Source organism: Anoplolepis gracilipes, chromosome 9 (assembly GCF_047496725.1).
Source record: "Anoplolepis gracilipes chromosome 9, ASM4749672v1, whole genome shotgun sequence".
NCBI lineage: Eukaryota > Metazoa > Arthropoda > Insecta > Hymenoptera > Formicidae > Anoplolepis > Anoplolepis gracilipes.
Window position 1 is genome coordinate 7,932,384 of NC_132978.1, and position 20,340 is coordinate 7,952,723.

The 20,340-nt window shown below is 31.8% G+C and overlaps 3 protein-coding genes across 9 annotated transcripts; 2 read left to right on the forward strand and 1 right to left on the reverse strand.

Moving 5' to 3' along the window:
* The first annotated feature begins 546 nt into the window (after positions 1-546).
* LOC140669192 (D-aspartate oxidase-like) lies at positions 547-4,297 on the forward strand. Of its 4 annotated transcripts, none has more exons than XM_072898789.1 (8): positions 547-893; positions 1,728-1,984; positions 2,442-2,657; positions 2,835-3,060; positions 3,361-3,428; positions 3,501-3,618; positions 3,708-3,809; positions 3,914-4,297. In XM_072898789.1, exons 2-8 carry the CDS (start codon positions 1,800-1,802, stop codon positions 4,028-4,030), a joined length of 1,032 nt encoding a protein of 343 aa, XP_072754890.1. In that variant the 5' UTR covers positions 547-893; positions 1,728-1,799; the 3' UTR covers positions 4,031-4,297. The 4 variants fall into 4 exon arrangements, with proteins under 4 accessions (XP_072754890.1, XP_072754892.1, XP_072754893.1 ...); XM_072898791.1 differs by having other exon boundaries at positions 551-893; positions 1,770-1,984; XM_072898792.1 differs by having other exon boundaries at positions 551-764.
* A 589-nt stretch (positions 4,298-4,886) lies between these two features.
* On the forward strand, positions 4,887-10,317 carry LOC140669185 (tubulin polyglutamylase TTLL13-like). Of its 2 annotated transcripts, XM_072898775.1 has the most exons (14): positions 4,887-5,544; positions 5,844-5,925; positions 5,992-6,282; positions 6,814-6,970; positions 7,224-7,324; positions 7,509-7,637; positions 7,719-7,944; positions 8,019-8,200; positions 8,311-8,545; positions 8,861-8,992; positions 9,251-9,607; positions 9,776-9,827; positions 9,909-10,104; positions 10,246-10,317. In XM_072898775.1, coding segments are annotated over exons 1-14 (2,409 nt in total). In that variant the 5' UTR covers positions 4,887-5,276; the 3' UTR covers positions 10,247-10,317. The 2 variants fall into 2 exon arrangements, with proteins under 2 accessions (XP_072754876.1, XP_072754877.1); XM_072898776.1 differs by lacking the exon at positions 10,246-10,317 and having other exon boundaries at positions 9,776-9,821; positions 9,909-10,165.
* Positions 10,318-14,460: 4,143 nt separating this feature from the next.
* On the reverse strand, positions 14,461-19,712 carry Pygo (pygopus family PHD finger). 3 transcript variants are annotated; one of them, XM_072898781.1, is made up of 5 exons: positions 19,217-19,712; positions 17,579-17,869; positions 16,471-17,487; positions 16,186-16,331; positions 14,461-16,087 (listed from the first exon to the last, which is right to left on the reverse strand). In XM_072898781.1, exons 2-5 carry the CDS (start codon positions 17,792-17,794, stop codon positions 15,967-15,969), a joined length of 1,500 nt encoding a protein of 499 aa, XP_072754882.1. In that variant the 5' UTR covers positions 17,795-17,869; positions 19,217-19,712; the 3' UTR covers positions 14,461-15,966. The 3 variants fall into 3 exon arrangements, with proteins under 3 accessions (XP_072754882.1, XP_072754884.1, XP_072754883.1); XM_072898783.1 differs by lacking the exon at positions 19,217-19,712 and adding an exon at positions 18,900-19,124; XM_072898782.1 differs by lacking the exon at positions 19,217-19,712 and adding an exon at positions 18,737-18,886.
* Positions 19,713-20,340: the final 628 nt, after the last annotated feature.

Here is a 20,340-nt window from a genome sequence, read left to right on the forward strand (position 1 = left end):
AATAGCATCCGAATGTTCAACGACGTCCTATGGTGATATAACATTTTTATTGCGAAATATGTGCACTGTGCTTTCGGTAAACAGAGTGTAAGAACTTTGTAAAGTGTTGTTAAAAGTATTATGCTCCGTTTATCAACAGTACGGTGTGACGAAATCATCTATTATTGCTGATCAAACGAGAAGATTTTTTTACATTTGATTTTTGCGGCTCCCATATTCCAGCATAACTCAGCCATATCATTAGGGCATTATGCTAGGAATATGTGATGTCGTAAATATATCTACTGATCTACGAGGAGAAAATTTAAAAATTGTTTTTGTAGATTCTTTACGATAACGAAGTAAAATTACATAATATTCTTTAAATATAGCTAATCTAATCTAATATAATTAGAATTTAATAGTAATATAGAGATAATAAAATAATTACGATGTGAATACTTTATAATTCATCTTCAGCACTTGCAAGACTGTCGTCAAAGGAGGGGCACTTTACATTTTATGCTGGCAAATCATAACGATGATTTATTATCGTCATGATTACGAAGAGCATCCCATCGTTCGTAGTGTCAGTTTAATAGTCCGTCCTCTCGTACCAAAGGATTGTCAATGACGCATTTGCACGCAGCATCGAAGAAATCTTTCACTGAGGTTATCGATTCTCGCGACCTCGTACGTTTATTATTACGCGCTGTCAATATGCATCGATTGTACCAAAATGGCAATTTGCGTAAAGAATCTATCAACGACGAATTGGGTGACGCGTGAGTGCAATTAATTTTATTTGTTTTTTGACATTTTTTCTCTTATGTTACAAAAAAGTTGCATTTCTCATGTGAATATTTAAGAACATGCGATAAAAAATAAGAGTTAAAAGTGATTTCGCGATTTTAGTAAGTAAAATTTCCAACATACATGTATTATATATTTAAATATATAATTAAATATATACATATTATATATAGGGTGTAACAGAGCGCCCGTATCAGGCGTTTTTTTTAAGCAATTTGTCGTAGTAAGTTTGGGAAAAATTTTTATGACAAAAGCTCCAGTGAAGATTCGAATGGTGACATTTGCGTTTCCCGGAAAAGCCGGGAAATCGGAAAAATGGGTATGAACTTTCAAATGGGAAGGGGCTTGAGTGTTTTTTGTATGGATGTCAATAGAAGGAATTCGAGCATTTGTAAATAAAAATTAATTATTTTCGATTCTTCACTGGGACTTTTATCATAAAATTATTTTCCCAACTTGCTACGATAAATCGTTTTGAAAAAAACGCCTGATCGGGCGCTCTGTTACACCCTGTATATATATATATATATAAGTAAAATAAAACAAAAAAACATATTTAATTAATATGTATAATAAGAAAGTATTATTAATACTAATGTAGTATACTGCACATAAAAAAGTTTGCAATTAAATTTTTAAACTATAAATATTTTATAAAAATGTATATACACACATATATTCTACAAATGTTACCCTATTTAGAAAACGATTTTTAATTCTTTTATATGTAAAAGTTATTATTATTTTTCTCATAATAATATGTTAAAGATTTCTAACTTGATTTGTTAAAGATCTTTAAATTTGTAGAATCTCTACTTAGTATTACGTACAATTAAGTAAAGACGACTCTGATTTGTCAGTAATCTCTGTTATCAAAAATAAATATAGATATTATTGTGCAGCAATAAGATCTATATTTTTATTTCTGATAACAGATTGCAATCTAAAATTACATTCGTAATTCAATCTTTGAAAAGCGTTACCTGTGAAAATCGGTGAAGAAAAAAATGCGTGTTGCAATCGTGGGTGCTGGTGTAATAGGAGTAACAAGTGCGTTCGCCGTAAAAAATGCTTTTCCGAGCTACGATGTAAAAATCTTTGCTGACGCATTCTCACCTGATACCACTGGTGACGGAAGTGCCGGTTTATGGGGCCCCTTTCTTCTCGGCAATACACCTGTCGACAATATAATGTAATTATTCCTTTAAAAAAAATCAGTGAAAATATCAATAAAATGACAAGATTACAGCAAAGATCAATAAGTATTTTACTGAGTTTTAATGAAAATATACTTACTTTGTTTCTCTTTATGTTTCTTTGTTTCGTCTTTATGTTTCTGATTATGGTAATAAGAATTCGCTGAATTATCCATCATTACCACTAATTAATTCTTTTCAATGAGATTTCACTCTTTACAATGCTATAATAACATAACTGATACCACTGCTTATCAGTGATAGTACATTGATTCTATTTAAGAGACTATATTCTTTTGTACTTGCAGAAAATACCGTGAATGAAATTGTAGTAGACAAATAATAAGTGTAAATGAAAAAGTTTAAATCAAACAATATTAATTAATTAATAAATATATTAATCACATACGTACACTAATAGTAGCAAAAATATTAATTATACGATATTATTAGTCGATGGGCTGGCTGCACGCATGAGTGGTTTGAACAATTATGGAAAGCCGGATTATCATCGAAAACAGGTGTTTCCTTGATACCTGTAACTCGTGTTACTAACGATTGCAAGACCGACGTTGATCCAAAAACTTGGGCGAAAATTGTTTACGGATTCCAGAAAATTACTGACGAAAAATTACAACGCTTGAATGAAGAACATAAGTCTAATTATAAGTATGTTTTCATCGTTATACAATATTTTAAAATCAAATTATTATATAATTTAATATTGAATTATTATTATTATAATCTTTTACCTAAACAATTACTTTATTTTTATTTTAATTATTATTTGTTATTATTCTTTCTTTTATTTTATTGCTTTTCGAGATTTCAAGCTAACAATTTCAGACAAGGTTGGCATTTTATAACTTACACCGCTGAGCCAGTTCTATTACTTCCGTGGCTCATGGAAAGATTCATCGCTTTAGGCGGAAAAATGGAAAAGAGAAACATTAAAACGTTGCACGAATTAGCCGAGGAAGAATACGATTTAATAATAAATTGCAGCGGACTTGGTGCACGAGAGCTTGTCGCGGATGAAACAATGATACCTATCAGAGGTCAGGTGTACAGGGTAATTGGTCTTCTAATTTATATCGTGACACAAATCTTTTTTATAATCAGATTTGTAATTATAGTTTATTGAAGTTATGATGGTAATCGTAGTTCATTTATATATTTTAGAGTTAATCTTTTTTAAATATTATCTTTTTTTCTAGTATATAAGATAAAATATTATAAAGTAAATATAAAGTAAAATATTATTTCTTTCTGTCGTAAAGTGTAATATTGTTTAAAAAATATTGTTGTTGTTTTGTTACCTTGTCGAGTATATTGCAAGTGAGAAAACTAACTGCAGAAAAATTTGTTTAAGGTAAAAGCACCTTGGACGATGCACTGTTATCTAGTGGACGACGATTGTTGCAATTACATTATTCCTAAGTAAAGCAAGCATTAATAATCCGTAGTTATTAACAATAACACTTATTTTTTTCATAATATCTCTGCTTATAGCATCCATAGTGTTATACTAGGCGGTACGCATCAAGAAGGTGATTTCGACCGTTCTGTAAGAAAGGAAGATTCTAAACACATTTACGATGGATGTTGCCGCATGATGCCGTCTCTAAAAGTACTAACAATAAATTATTCAACGTAAATTCAACTGTAAAAACTGGTAATTCTTGAATGATTCTCTCACTTTGATGATTTTTGTTGCAGGCCTGTCAAATAATTCGCGAGTGGGTGGGCCTTCGACCAGGACGACCGCAAGTTCGTCTAGAATGTGAAACCCTCAGCTCGTCGACCGGAAAAGAAATTAAGGTAAATCGCCATATATATTATTGCATTAATGATAATTTATTACGATAAGCGTTCCACTCTATAAGTCTCTTCTTCTAATGTTCATTTCGTGTTTTATACTTCAGGTGATACACAATTACGGGCATGGCGGAAGTGGCGTGACGCTGTGCTGGGGGTGTGCCACAGACGTCGTGGAAATGATAAGAAACTTAAAAGTACAAGAATTAAACTCCAAACTGTAACTCTCCAGGGACAGAATAAACTTTTTATCCTTCATACATTTTTACTCGCACGCAGTCACGATGCTCAACCTTGTACAATCTTTTCTTTTCGTACAATTCCAAGGGTTGTATTATTAAAAATATTATATTTCCTTATCATCTTTATCTTATTTTTCTAAATGCCAACTTTTAATGAAACAATTTATTACATTTTTTATTACATTTAGATGAAACTTAAGTTTTTTTTATATATATCGCAATAATGAATAAATATTACTGTCTTCTAAATACTACTGCCTTCTCTCTCTATCCGCATTATAAAACCTATTTAACAATTAATCAATATTTTTTCAATTTTTGTTGTACATCTGTCTGTTTTGCATAACAACGGTAAAAAGTCAAAAAATATAATTAAACGTCAAGGAATAAATCGTAAACGCACGCGCACGAGTTCGATCAGCGCAAGGCCCACGAGCCTATTTAAAGTTTCGTGTCGTGATTACTTCCGTACTGTACAATTCTAAATATGGTCGTCAAGCTGTGCAATTAAAGCACCAAACTAACTACCAAGATGCCTTACATGTCGACCGTGCCGCAGTAGTCGCGTAAAGTTAGAACGTCCACGACGCGAATTTCTCTAGTCGCAGTGCGATCTATATTAATCATACAGTTGTGAACTTTTATTCGTTGGCGTATTATCATCGTCAAAATTAAAATCTCTAATATTTGAAAATCGTTAATATATTGACAGGTACACTATTTACATCTACAGGATAATACTATTAGTATTTTGAATTTGATAAATATATGTTATAAAATAATAAGCAATATAAAAATTTAAATATATTGATAGTAAAACTCAAATTGCAAATCTGAATAAAGTCTGAGATAAAGTCTCATTCATTTGTATTAAAATAGTTAGATATAAATTTTTTAAGACTATTGTAAATGGTACTTTAGATTAATCATAAAAAGTTGAAAGTAAAAATCATATGAAGATGTCAGGCAACCGATGTCATGGCAAACAGTGACAGATTTATAAGAAACTTTGTTAAAAACAAAATTTATCAATGATTTGAGCACCACTCGACGTAAAATATTAGCGACGTATCGATTAGTGATTTATTACGTCTCTACGTGGTAAATTTAAATGTGAAATAAGGTGAATTAAATACGAATTGAGCTCGGCGCAAATAATTGATTGTGACGTCGCGCGCGCGATGAGAGTGCGATTGAAATAATCGAATAATGGGAAATAGCAGCGATCATGATCGTCGAATTTAGCGATAAGTATTCATTGATATCACGCGACTTCAAAGACGATAATTCCAGAAACGGTGGTGTCACAGACGGTGTTGAGTCCGATAGCGGCTTCGAGGGGCGATCCTGCAAGTCTATATTTAAAAATCAAAAATACATCGCTACCGACAATTCCTCAAACGATTTATCGCTTGCAAACGACAGAATAGGTGTTGCCAAGCATGATTCCGAGCTATATCACTGGAAAGTTATCACAGACAAAGACAATAACACAGGTATCAATTCAATTTCAAACTTTATAAAATAATATAAAAAAAAAAATTTGAAAAATTGTGCTTTAGTAAAAAATCTAGAAATGTAACGATATTAAATTCATAAATACAATAAGAAATTCAGAAATTTATAAATTAAATCGCTGATTTAGCGATTTAATTACTATAAACGTTATTTTTTTCAAATTTAATATTATAGTATTAAAAAAATATTATTATGAATATGATTTAAATATACTTTAAATCTTGCAAGTTTGTCATATTATTTCATGAGACTTATAAATAAAATTTGCTACATATAGACGCGTTGCATGAGAAAAACAATTCAGGGAGATGCACAGAAAACGTGGAAGAAACGTCAAAAACCAAGAAGAGAAAACGGAGGTATGTTAAAAAGAATTATACTTCTCACGTAAGAATCAAAAATGTCTTTTTGATTTAATGGAATAGATTTTTAACAATCTGCACGACAAACTGCAAGTATAACGTGGTTAGACGGGTAGCTGCGCGATTCGGGATGAGAGAAGTTACGGAGGACAGCAGCTGGGATCTCTATTGGACCGATCTGAGCATCAGCATAGAGCGTGCCAAGGACATGAAAAGATTTCAGAGAGTCAATCATTTTCCCGGGATGACAGAGATATGTAGAAAGGATCTTCTCGCTCGTAATCTCAATCGTATGCAGAAGCTGTTCCCGAAGGACTATAACTTTTTCCCGAAAACTTGGTGCTTTCCTGCGGAGTAAGATGATGCATCCGTTAATATTATTTCACATTGATTAATATTGCTTTAGTTGATAAAAATGTTATCTCACATTACATATGTGAATCTTATTTTTAAAAATCCTTTATAAAACATTTATATTAATCATTAACCAAACAAGATATTTTTTTAAATAACCGATTATTATACAGTTATATTATTTATCTGCCACTTTCACTATCTAATTGAAACACAATAGCTTAAGAATAATTTTTTCAATAGCAATAGTTAAGATCAACGAAGTAAAATATTATATTGCAATTCTACGAATTGGTCTCATATCAGAACAAAGAATGCAGTTCTCTATCATACGCGCGCGATCGAAAGTCCTCTCTTATCTATTTTACAAGCGTGAGTTATTATGTTTTGCTTCTCCGAATGAGACCACTCTCAGGTTTCCAGTCGTAAATTCTGAATAAATTTGTCATTACGGCGATAAAGAATAATCAATATTTTCCAAATATCGATGAGCGTGTAAACAAGTCGGAAACTTTAGATTTCGGATTCCAGTCACGGCGACGCGGTGGCTTATGCTAAGACGCGGAAGTCGAAAACCTTCATCATTAAACCGGATACAGGCTGCCAAGGACGCGGTATTTACCTAACGAAATACTTGAAGGACATCAAACTGAATGAACGTTTGATCTGTCAGGTGTACATCGCAAGGGTACGAAATATATATTAATTTTTTTATACAGTAAAAAATTAATAAAAACTTGTTGACAGAAATTGACTAGCTTTGTTTCAAATTAAGTAAAATTTTTCTTTACACGTTTTTTTTTCTTTTTTTACGTGAAAATTTTCTGAGGTTTGTTCAGATTTCTTTCTGATGAATATGTGCAGCTGTAGATGTAATTAAAAACTTCACAGTTGCAGTGCAAGTATAATGCATACAGCCCTTTTTCTTACCACGTCCTTAGCCTTTCTTAATAGACGGATACAAATTTGATCTACGTATTTACGCACTAATTACGTCATGCGATCCTCTCAGGATCTACGTGTATAACGACGGACTCGCGAGGTAAGATATGCCTAAAAAAGATTAATGTTAAATGATTATAAGAATTGCACATTTGATTAATAAATAAATATTTAAAATTATAATATATATATATGCTAAAGTGTATCAATTTAATATTTATTTCCCAACGTTACATTTGACATACTATAAGAGGCTGAGAGAAATAAAAATATTGCACTTTCAGATTTGCGACCAGCAAATACAAGGAACCAACCGGTCATAATACTTCCAACATGTTTATGCATTTGACAAATTATTCCGTTAATAAGCACAGCCGGATGTATATCATCGATGATGAGATTGGCAGCAAGAGGTTCGTATACTTAGATCTGTAGAACTGATAATGTGATAAAATGCATGATGAGTTGACAGAATAACAAATTGCATTTTACAGAAAGATATCGACATTCAATAAATGGCTACAAGCGAAAGATATCGACGTGGACGATCTGTGGAACAAGATCGATGGAATTATAATAAAAACTTTAGTCGCCGCGTATCCCGTATTAAAACACAGTTATCATGCATGCTTTCCGATGCACGATAAAACTTATGCATGCTTCGAGTTGCTGGGATTCGACATTTTACTCGACTGGAGACTCAAACCTTACCTTCTCGAGGTAATCAGTCAAGAAAAAAAACATGTAAGAGAAACATTATTAAGCACATCATCTACATTTATTATATTTATCAGGTAAATCATTCGCCAAGCTTTCATACAGATGCACAAATAGATAAAGACATAAAGGAAGGATTGTTGATGGATACCTTTGATATATTAAACCTACAACAATGTGACAAGAAAAAAATAATAGAAGAAGACAAGAAGCGAATCAGAGAGCGACTTCTTCAAGGCATAAATGGAAAGGATTTCAGGTAAAAATTGGGAATTAGAGAAAGCATAATATAATTTTTATACTCACTACATTCAATGTAGTAAAAACCTGTATGTTATAATAAATCAAAACGTTGCACATGATGTGCAGTCAAACTAACGATACGACAGCTTCAACGAAATCTGTGAAGAACGAGAACGATTACACGCAGAGACAGTTTCAGTGGGAAGACGACCATATGGGCAATTTTCGAAGAATTTATCCGTGTCTTAGTGAGAATAAGTACAAGCCTTTCTTCACACAGAATACGCTTTCTGTTTTCCAAGATACGGTGGCGTCGAGAGCGCGAGAGGAAGCATCGAGAATAGAAAGGGAAGAAAACGAAGTAAAAATTTCCTCTCATTTTATAATTTGATCTAAAATCAGCAGATGAAGTTTATAATAGTTGCTCACATTAATATTATATAAAAATTGATGTTACATAATAATTCACATATAAAACAAATGGTGATATATCTGATAAATGTAATGATATCATAGTCTTTTCGATATATATACATATATATACATATATCCCAATAATTAAATAAATTTTCTAACACTGTAAAACTTTTACAAAGTAAGAGAGACGCTGACATGAATAAAAGAGCTTGCCGTATCTATTATTCATTAATCTGGTTTTAATTTCACCACGTTTCAGCTGAAAGCGAAGGAGGAAGAACGCAAACGAATAGTCAGGAAATGGAGCGAGCAAAAATTAGGTTCTGAAAGTTCAAATGCATCGAAGAAATACCAAGAGAAGAGCAAATCTGCAGGTGTGCCTAGAAAAAACGTGAGTATTTGAAACAATTCATTCTATAAATTTAACTGCCACCTGCATAAAAGAATGCTTCTTTGTTATTTCATTTCTTCGCAAAGAAACTGTTGGCAAAAATTATAAAAGAAAATAATGATCTCCCATTGGAATATGACGTCTCACATCAGTAGAATATAAAAAAGTCACTGTTGAATGGGACGGAAAATTTTCCTTCATCTAAAGAAAGAGGCAAAGAAATGAGCAAGAATATTATTTCTTTTCGCTTTGTCACAGATCAATAAACAAGACGCACAAGGATCTGTCACCAACACGTTGTATTCCTTTGAGCCTGAAATGATATTGGAATCTGAGGAGAGGGAACGAATAACAGCCCTGGCACAGAGGGATTTTCTCATCAAGAGTTATGGTATGCTCGAGCAGATATATATGGCAATGAAGAAGAATGGCACGCTACGAGCTGCGGACGAAAGGAAATACGGTTTATATGGCAGGCTCGGGCAACACGCAAACACGAATGACAGCACGTGTTCCTCTGCGTATCATCGTCTTTATCGTCACCAAAATAACTATACACATGCCGCGCAACTAACTGCAGACCAATGCAAACAGTGTTCTTTAAAAGAGAATAATGTAAATATATATATTTTTATGAGCCAAAATTTTATCTCTAAAAAGTCAAGATTATTGAATCAAAAGATTCAAATCTAGATCAATTTTAATCTTTTACATATCTTTATAATTAAAATGAAACAGAAATGTAATGTTTAAGAAATATATAAAATATACTCATTTTTTTAGCGTAAGATGGAGGAACGTGAACGGAATTTCAACAATTCAAACAAAAGTAAAAGTATCGATATTTATAATATTCTGCAAATTATATCTTAACTTTTTGTATATACATCTAAAAATGTTACTTTTTATAATTTAGCCTTGTGGATAACTTGTAATGAGGCGCTTGTTTATGTTCGTCCAAAAATACCGCAAAAATTGTGGATGGAGGATATGAATTCTACTAATTCTAATAAGAATCGTGTAACAAAAGCTCACGTTGCTCGAACATTGTCAAATACCGTACGATTGCATACGCTGGAAAAAAGAGAAGCCTCGCATTCATCGAAATTATAGTAAGCGACATATTTATGTTTGTATCTATTGCAATTCCTCTCTTCCCTCCTAATATCTTTCTTTTCTTGTGATATGTGTTAACTTTTAAAATATAAAATTACAATATTATATAAAATACAATTATAATAAAATTATTCTAGAATCGACGTTACCATTTGACACTAAAGATAAAATCGATTTTTTAAAAAATGAGGAAGAAAATGAAAAGACATACGTTATAAAATAATATAAGAAAAAAATTACTATTACAAAAAATATAAAAGCAATTAATATAAAATTGTAATTAGAAAAAAATTTAGACAATTATTTTAAAGTGATAATACATATCTTTTTGCCATCAACTTTGCTAATATTAATCACACATAAATTATTAGTAGAAGATTATTAATAATAAGATTCGTAATATACTGAGAGATATAATTTTACATTAAATATATATATATATATATGTATATATATATATATATATATATATTTAATGTAAAATTATATTTCTCAGTATATATATATATTCTTATATACAAAATGTATCTCGTTGCGCGTGAGGAAAATACTTTATATAAATTTTTATCCTGAAGAGAAAAAAATTAGGAAAAAAAAAGAAATAAACTGTGTGATTTAATATTCGAAAGTCCAATAAATCTTAAGACACATATTTCGGTGTATAAGCGGATGCTATTTCAAGGTGTAGAGAACAGTAATATAAGAATCAACAATGTATCGATTTGTTATTTAAAGTGCCATATAAATATGTACAATAGATATGAGTGAACATGTACATGTCGCTTAAATGTGGGAATTACGCGCAGGAAATAATCGCGCCGCTACGTATGTACAATGGTCACATACGTACGCAAGTCTATAATATATGTATAACAATTTTTATTGCTGATATATATATATATATATATATATATATATATATATATATATATATATATATATATATATATATATTCTGTATTCACATGAGAGATAAAAAATAATCTATAAACAATTTTTGTCGCGTGCTGGTTTTGCCTTATTCGTGATATTATTCATATCGTTTTATCGCTGCGTTTCACCGCTATACTTTTTGTGTGTGCTTCTTTTCTCGTTTAGTTTTATCATTATGTGTCGCAATCAATATAAATTGTGTTTGTGATGCACGTGTTTCTCAAGTGTTACGTCATAATTGAGAAAATCCTACTTTTCCAGCGAGTAATATAACCATTGTAAAATACTACGAAGCAAAGCGGTGTGTCTAATTGGCATAAGAGAGAGCGCATTGCTTTCTCCCTTAAATTTCTAAATCGCGCGCGACAGGACTTTTTCTCAAATTACAATTTTTTTCTCGTTTATAAAACGCATCGCGTAAAATAATAGCGGTATAAATTTGCAGAATCCACGCATGTAGCGATGTAATGTCGGTCCCCCCGTAAGTTACGCTTTCAATATCGTGTCGTTTAGAACAAGATTTAGAGTGCAAAATACATCCAACACATTACATTTCGGAATATTTTTTTGTTCTTTTTTTTAACGTGATATATATTATTTACATAAAATCACTGATCGCGACGAATATTTGCGCATCTCAGAGATTTGATTCCCATCATTTTAAGTCTTAGATATAGAAAGGCTTATGTACATATAAAGTCAATAGATATATATTTATGATAGCTTACATACTGCGCTTATAAAAAGAGAACTCAAGTACCGTAAATATATATATTCATGAAATATTTCCATCTCCGTTAAAAAGTCGCCACGTTTTTCGGTATATATACATATGTTTTCACTGAAAATAAAGGTAACTGTATTTGAAGGAAGTGCAATAACACAAATAGTTGAACATATACGAAATGCATTTGTTTCAGATGTTGTTGAACAGATTTTACAGGGGGGTTTTTAAGCTATTTAATTAACAAATATTTAATTATTATTGCCAAACAAAGAAAAGATTATAAATTATTAAAAAATATATATTTAAACGCATGCTCTGTGTCATGAATAAACATGTAGCAAGTATTTAAAATTATATCATTTATAATTTAATCCTGTGAAAAAGTAGACATTATCACTTAAATTATAGCTCATTCATTTGTACTAGAAAATGATTTCCTCCGCTGTATTAATCATTGACATGGCTGTTATTCATATAAGAGTTTGTAAATCGTTTAGTCCCCTGCATTTTTTAACTTTTGTAATAAAAGCAACGTTAACAGGTTTTAGCGTGACATTCTTTTCCGTACGAGAAAATATAGAAAGAAGATATGTGAAGATGGTATTCTATTCGTTGTAATACTAATATGAGCATTATGTAATTATAGGATTCTGTGTATGTCACTCAAATGTAATACGCATATGTGTTGTGTATATGTGTTGTGTTAAAAATAATTATAATAAAACAAGCTTAAAGCATGAATTATACGGAGATTCCGCGCGCGCGCATAGCATTTCTTCATCTAAAAAATAAAATTTAACAATTTTCAAAATTAATTTTAATTTACATGATCAAAATAAAGTAAAGATACTAATTAATTCGATACATTTCTACTCTTCGTCAAGTTGAATCTCCATTTAACACAGGCATTAAATTCTATATATATTCTATATATATATATGTTTAGGTGTCTGTGTGTATGTAGTTAATTCATATACATATAAAAACTATACAAGTATATCCGTAGACTCAATAATTTTGTGTTAGCTGCCGACGGAATTTAATTTTCTTGTAATGATTCTTCTAATGGTTAATTTCCTATGACAATAATATGCAATTCGTTTCAATATTCTCGATACTATACAACTGATAGATACGAAAGATTATACCAACTAATTAATTAAAATTGTTAAGTGTGCATTTTTTGTTAAGATTTCTTTATAATGTAAATTTGAAACATTACTTCAGTTTATTTCAATAACTAGATTTTAATAGTAAATTCGATTGCAGATTAAGTCTGTTGTACTAATTTATCTCTCTAAATACAGAGATATACATAAACTAAGTATTTTAAATGATAAAATAGACATATTTGCTGAACAATGTTTATGCTCAGTGTTTCCATTGAATCAATCATTTACATGTTTATTTTGTGTACAACAGCCTTTTACATTATCGAATTTAATAATATATATTATTATATATTCAGATAAATTATAAAAACAAATATTCGCACGCAGAAAAGCCGTAAATTTGACATTATTATAATTTTATGTATTATTATTATTATTATTATTAACTTTTTAGGGAATTAATTTTGCACTTAACCCTGTCTAGATGTTCAGGGATTTATACTGACAATGACTCTATTTTCTATATATCAAATTTTCCATTACAGCAGAAAAATTTGCATGTTTATACATCAGTCAAATAAATTCCTGTTGTGTGCGTAAACAATCTTTGTAAGAATTATTTGGTAAAACATTTTCATTAAAAGTTTTTACACAACTTTAGATAGAAATATACAGTTCTTATATCTTAATATAACCGCATATATTACTCAAATCAAGAGTTTAAACCATGGCAACAGTATAATGAACTAAATTATTACATAAACATAAAACAAACAGAATTATTTTATAGATTGTATGCATGTACTTAGTATCTATTTTTCTTATAGCAAATTTGGCTGCACTGATAGTAGACATTGATGCAAATTAAAGCTTCTTGTACATTAAATTCTCTTTCTCTCTCTTCTCATATTACAAACATAATATACAAGTAATTTAATTAAAATATCTTGTGAACATATATTTTATCAAATATAAATTATATTGAGCATTTTGTCAGTCCAAAATCTGCTTATATACTATCCACTATAATTTTACATACCAGCCTTATATAGCCTTTAATATGTACCAACATCAGTGTATTCAACCAAATTTGTTAAAGCTTTTAAAAAACACTGAATAGTTTACTTATCTTGTGCAATAGTTTTCTGTCATATTGTTTTCATTTTCCTTTTCCTTTATTTTATATTAAAGTAATATTAACCTAATAAAATTTTTTTTATTTTTACTTAAATTTAAAGAAATGTTATAGTGCTAAAATAAAGATACCAAAATTTAAAATTTACCATGGTTTTCTTTTTATATTAAAATGCATGACATAAAAAGGTAAGAATTGCAACACTTTGATATATCGTATGAGAATACCAATACTGCATTTAAATCTGTATAATTTCGTTTCTGGAATGGAATGGGCCCATTCATGCTAATTGTTTTGAGTCATATACTTAAGTTTAATAAAACATGTAGCTCTAACAATAAAAATAGGATTTGTGACCAACTCTTATGTCAATCTTCAATAATAATCAGTAATAATTGGTTTATCACAATAAATATATCCATATGTGTTAAAGATACGTTCATCAATTGCAATAAACAAAAAATAATTTAAATATGATCTGTGTATATGTATATATAATGTATTTGCTTTGAATGCTATTTACTTTTGAACGCTTCTTCTTCTTTTTTTTCTTCTTCTTTTTCATTTTTTTTTTAGAAGAAAAAGAAACGTTTAAAGCGCGTGAGCGTCCAAAACGTATACTCTTATCGTTTCAAACGTTTTCAATTTTCATTTCTTGATAAATAATCTGATTATATAATAAAATCATTAATTAAACATTATCATTACTTGTACTAAACAAATTTGAATTTATATAAATGTTTTTTACAATTCACATTAATATCATGTCAGTATACATTAACGGTTATATGTCATACTCGTCATATACTTCGAAAAATGTTGAAAATATCTTCAAAATCTTTTAATCGATGCCCGATGATTCTAATGACAAATGGTATTCATAAAAATTAATTTAGTTCACAAAATTTTGATATTACAAATCACATATAACGATTGCTGAAAGAATATTTATTATAATATACAAGGTGTCCCGTAAAGATTGACGTTCGTGAGCAGATAGAGCGCATTAACTGAACAGAAAAGTCCTTTACTATTTTGCAATTTTCTCAATATTTATTAAAATATTAATTAAAAAAGATTGGCAAATGAGCGCGCGCTTTTCACGGTTTAACCATGGGCTGTACGCTCTAGGCGTTCCAGCGGCCCAAAAACAATCATACTTTTCGTTGCAATGCAATCCGCGTGACACTCACCGCTGGAACGTCTAGAGCGTACAGTTTTAATGCACTCTACCTGCTCACGAACGTTGATTCAATGTTTATGGGATACCCTGTATATAAGAGCGATATAATGCAAAAGAAAGACGTTGCAATTGCTCATGACTTGTCTCTAATAATCTTGTTTTATTATTAATGTCAAATACACGATTCAACTAAATTAATTTTGAATTAAATGCAATTAGTCATAAGAATCCTATATCCTTTAAAAATATTAAATATTTTTTTGATAAAACATTATCATGAAACATTATATTTAATTCTTTGCTATTTTTGTTTAAAACCAAACTCTTTTAAATTATTTTATATTTAAATTTTAAATTATTACACATTCATTTTTTTGGGGAAACAAACGTATGTATGTCAATATTATTTTTTATACCTATTTAAAAAATTCTGAAATTTTAATTCATTTAATTTTGTTTATGAACTCATACGTCACAATCGGACTCGAAATTTAAAGTAACTTCTGAACGTTATTTTTGCGTTTGTATTCATTGATACACGCGACTTGAACGTTATTCTAATATTTCAACAAGTTAATGCTAAGTTGTTAACAAACAGCAAATCTTTATATTGTATGCACGATTTCGCACGTGCACTAATATTTATCATGTGTGCTGTAGATGTGTATGTGTGTATGTGCGCAACCGTACGCGCATATGTGCATGTACCACATATAAACGCTAACAAAGAGTCACTCGAGCGTCGCAAGAACGACGGGACACGAAATGTTATGGTTTAAACTTAACTAGGGGTATGTTCTTCGTAGTCATACACTTATCACACGCCCATTCCGCATAAACCTCTGCTGTTAACAATTGATAAGCCTGTTCTGATAATCCTGTGCAACTCCTGAAATAATCCCGTTCATCAAAACGTGCAATTTATTATCTTGCACGTTACTATTACCTCGCACGTTACTGTTATCTTGCACATTACTAATAACTCACCTGTGAAACCAAAAATTACAACCCGATTCACAAAGAATTGCTTGATCATTATCGTGTACTTCCTTATGACAAACTCCACAAGGGTAAATTGGTGGTGCGTTAGGATTTTGTGGATTGAATACCATCGACTGTTCTGGAGGATATACCTGAAAGAAATTGATAAATCGTATATTGAGTTTGCAGTGAATAATTTACACATTATGTTAAATATAATCAAATAGAGTAAAGATACTATAACTGATTAAATATTAACTGTAATGTACTTAATAAAAAAAAGTAACTTACTTTGACTGTAGACATTGGCATTGACTTTGGACCCATTCCCGGACCTTGAAATCCATGTGGCGGCATAGAGCCCATGGAATTAATGGAGTGTCCCATAGGTGGTCCGCCACCCATATTATTGGGCATTGTACCCATTGGTCCTGTCATATGACCTCCCATTTGATTATGATGACTAATATTCATATTAGGCATATTCATTCCTGGACCTGCCATATTCATATTGTTCATTTGATTAGGAACAGTCATATTCATATTGTTCGATGTCATCGAACTCATAGTAGTCATAGGTCCATTCATAGGTCTTCCTAAATTATTAAGATTATTTCCCATATGATTCGGATGAGGTTGAGATCCATTGTGTCCTAATGGACTATTCACGTTGTTCAGCGATGGTCCATTTAACGGACTGTTGGGCGGTATATGACTGTTCATGTTATTCATATTCATTGGTCCATTAGGCATATGATTGGATCCTCCCATAGTGTTCATCGGAGAACCTAGAGGCCCACCCATAGGACTACCCATATTGTGAACCATGTTGTTCATCGGACTACCCATAGGCCCACTATTCATATTATTCATTGGACTACCCATAGGTGGACCGCTTAGTTGTGAATTTCCCATATGACTCATATTCATATGATTATTCATGGTATTTATTGGACCAGGTGGCATATTTGGTCCCATGTTATTCATGGGACTCATGCCGCCGAGAGGAGCATGATTCATAGGAGACATAGCTCCCATATGATTCATGTGATTTGTCATGGGTGAATTACCCATAGGGCTCATATTGCCCATGTTATGTGGCATCATAGGACTCATACCACCCATAGAAGTTAAAGGACTCATACCTCGCATAGGAGGTCCACCCATGTGATGCGGATGATGAGGATGCATGTGTGGAGGGCCTGCGTGCATCATTGGACTTTGTGTGGTCTGTGGAGGTGTATCGTCAAAAGGATTGGTCGCTACTATTGTATCGCCATAACCTGACAAAGGTGGGGGTAGTAAATCCTGTTGAATAATTGTTAAGCATTAATATCAGAATGATAATTAAGTACTAACAAAATCGAAACATAAATATAACAAAATTATATTAACTTACCTGTGAAGATGCAGATTGCTGTGGAGCTGGTTGAGCAATATTTGAATTTGTACGTCTTTTTTTCTTAGGATTAGCACCAGCTGGTGGTGGCGGTGGTGGATGAGGATGGGCAGAAGAGTCAGGATGTGGGGCATTCGGGCCCATATTCACACCCATTCCCATGCCCGCCAATGGCATCCTTGTGAAGGGTGGCATGCCCGCAATATTGTGGCTCATTTCCTTCGTTCACTTCCCTTATTTTATCATGACAGTACCACTAAATTTTCGTGGTAAGTAATTATTGCTGTTCCACTGTTAAAAAAAATTTTGTAGCGATATAGATTTATTTAAAGATCTATATGCAATTATATCATGTCCTAATATATTTGCGCATCATATTTATAAACTCTGTAGATGTAAATATTAATTAATCATATTTTAAATATACCTAACAATTTACACTGTTTCAAGGAATTGTAAATTAAATTTCATTAACTTGAATATGATAACAGCTATGTATGTGTATGTATGAATAATAAGATTATAAATATATATATATATAAGTATAAAACATATTACATACACAAAATTTTTTTTATTTAGCTGCAAAATATTTTTTCCATTATATATATATATATCTCATTAAATCGAATATACAGAATCTGTAATCTAATAAATAGATAATAAGGCCAGAAAAGATGAACATAATTCCATAAATACCTCTTACAATAAATTCGTTATTAATTATATTTCTATAATATTCACTTTTTATTCAGAGTATTATTGTATATACTAATTAGAGAAAACAATTTTTTTGTTATCCAAGCACCAATCAAATCTACCAGATAAAAAAACTGAACTGAACAAAATTACAGATTACAATAGGAAAACATCGCGCTCTGTCGTTCCATTAAAATTACTTTTTCAATATAAAAGTTATCATTCATAAATTTATTATCACACGAGAATGAGAAAGAGAGATAGAGAGATAGATAGAGATAAATAAATAGATAGATAGAGAGAGAGAGAAAGAGAGAGAGAGGGAGAAAAAGAGAGAACAAGATATATACAATTTACGTAAATACACACACACGAATCTTAGATGCACATATATACGTTTGTCTCTCGAAGCATGGCGCTTATATTTATATATGTCGATATAAATAACGAAATTACTACCGTTACTTCAGATAGCACCAGCGGTTGGTTCGTCCGTTACGAATGTAGGAGGCGGAAAATGCAGGAGAGGAGAGAGAAAGAGAAAAATACACGCACGCACGCACACAAAGAGAAAGAGAGAGCGGGGAGCGCGTTGCCGTTGCGACTGCCGACGCGACTGTACCTCGAGTACGGCGATAAGAGAGCCGTGATACAACAAATAGAGGAGACCCCGCGTCGCGCGGCGTGCAAAAAGGAAGAAAATAAATTCCGCCTGGCAATCTCGCAGGACTAACCTAACCACGCGAGTTCACCGTCGAGTCTCCGCAGTCTGGTCATGTGTGCGTGCGCGTGTGTATACGCATGGCGTAGCGTAAGCGTAGTATACTACAGCGCGTAGATCGCGCACTCGGTCTCGGAGCACCGGGCGATTTAAAAAGCCGGTCGAGCCTGCCGTGCGGTTTGCGCAACGAGACGCGTGATCGGCGTCCTCTTACTCACCAGAGCATTATAGGATAGGCGACGACGCGAACGTGCGCATAGCTCGTTCGTTTTTTCGGGATACACCAGCACCATGAATCGCGACTGTGTCGATCGCCGTCTTGCTGACCTCGGTGGAACGAGCGGCGGTATGCGAAGATTCGCGAGTCGCACCACGCGAAAAACACGTCTCTCCGTGGCGTTGACCGGCCACGCATTCACGTTCGCGCGTACACGATCGCGATAAACACACTTACGCACTTTTACGCACTACGTCGCACTGCTCAAGTAATGGAAGAAGCGAGGCAACGCACGCCACGATCCCTCTCAGGTCGCCATTGTCGCATTACGCGTGTCCTTCTTTCACGCCTGTGTGCGTCGCTCTCATCAACGGTGCTGCGAACTGCCACAGGCTCCCGACAGATAACGACACTGGTCGCATTTCCGGCGTCCGCGCGATTTAAACGCGGCGAGAGGAGAAAGTAAATAGGCGATTCTGGAGTGTGCTTCGCGCGATCTGTAAGAAAATTCGCTAAATTCTAACGACTTCACGCATCGTATAAAAAATTCCCAATTTTATATGATAACAAAAAAATTACTGTTATGTATTATTACATGATTATTATTATGATATGATTATTAGATGATTAAAAATTACTATTATTATATATATATATTTTTTGTATGGATAATTTATATTTTTTTTTTTTAATAAAAGTTATTTACGCGTAAACACCAAAAAAATGTAATTTTTCACATGACAATTTCACATGCAAATTTCTACTGCTGTCACTATATATATATATTTATGTTTACTTATTTACTTGATATTAAAAATATGCAAATCCATAAAAATTTTTATTTTTGCAACAAAAATCAGCTTTTGCATTTACTTTCTTGTTTTACAGAATTCTGTGTATTATATACACATATGTTCAAAAAAAAAATCTTGTTCTTTATGTAGATTTAAAGATAATTTTATACGAATTAAATTATTTCAATTTCTATTGGCTTTCTAATATAATAATATATTTTACAGTGATAGGATAAATATTCAATGAAAAATTCTAGTTTGTTTTAAAATTCAAATACTAACAATAAGAGAAAAGTTAATACAAATTAGTATATGAGTATCACATACGTAA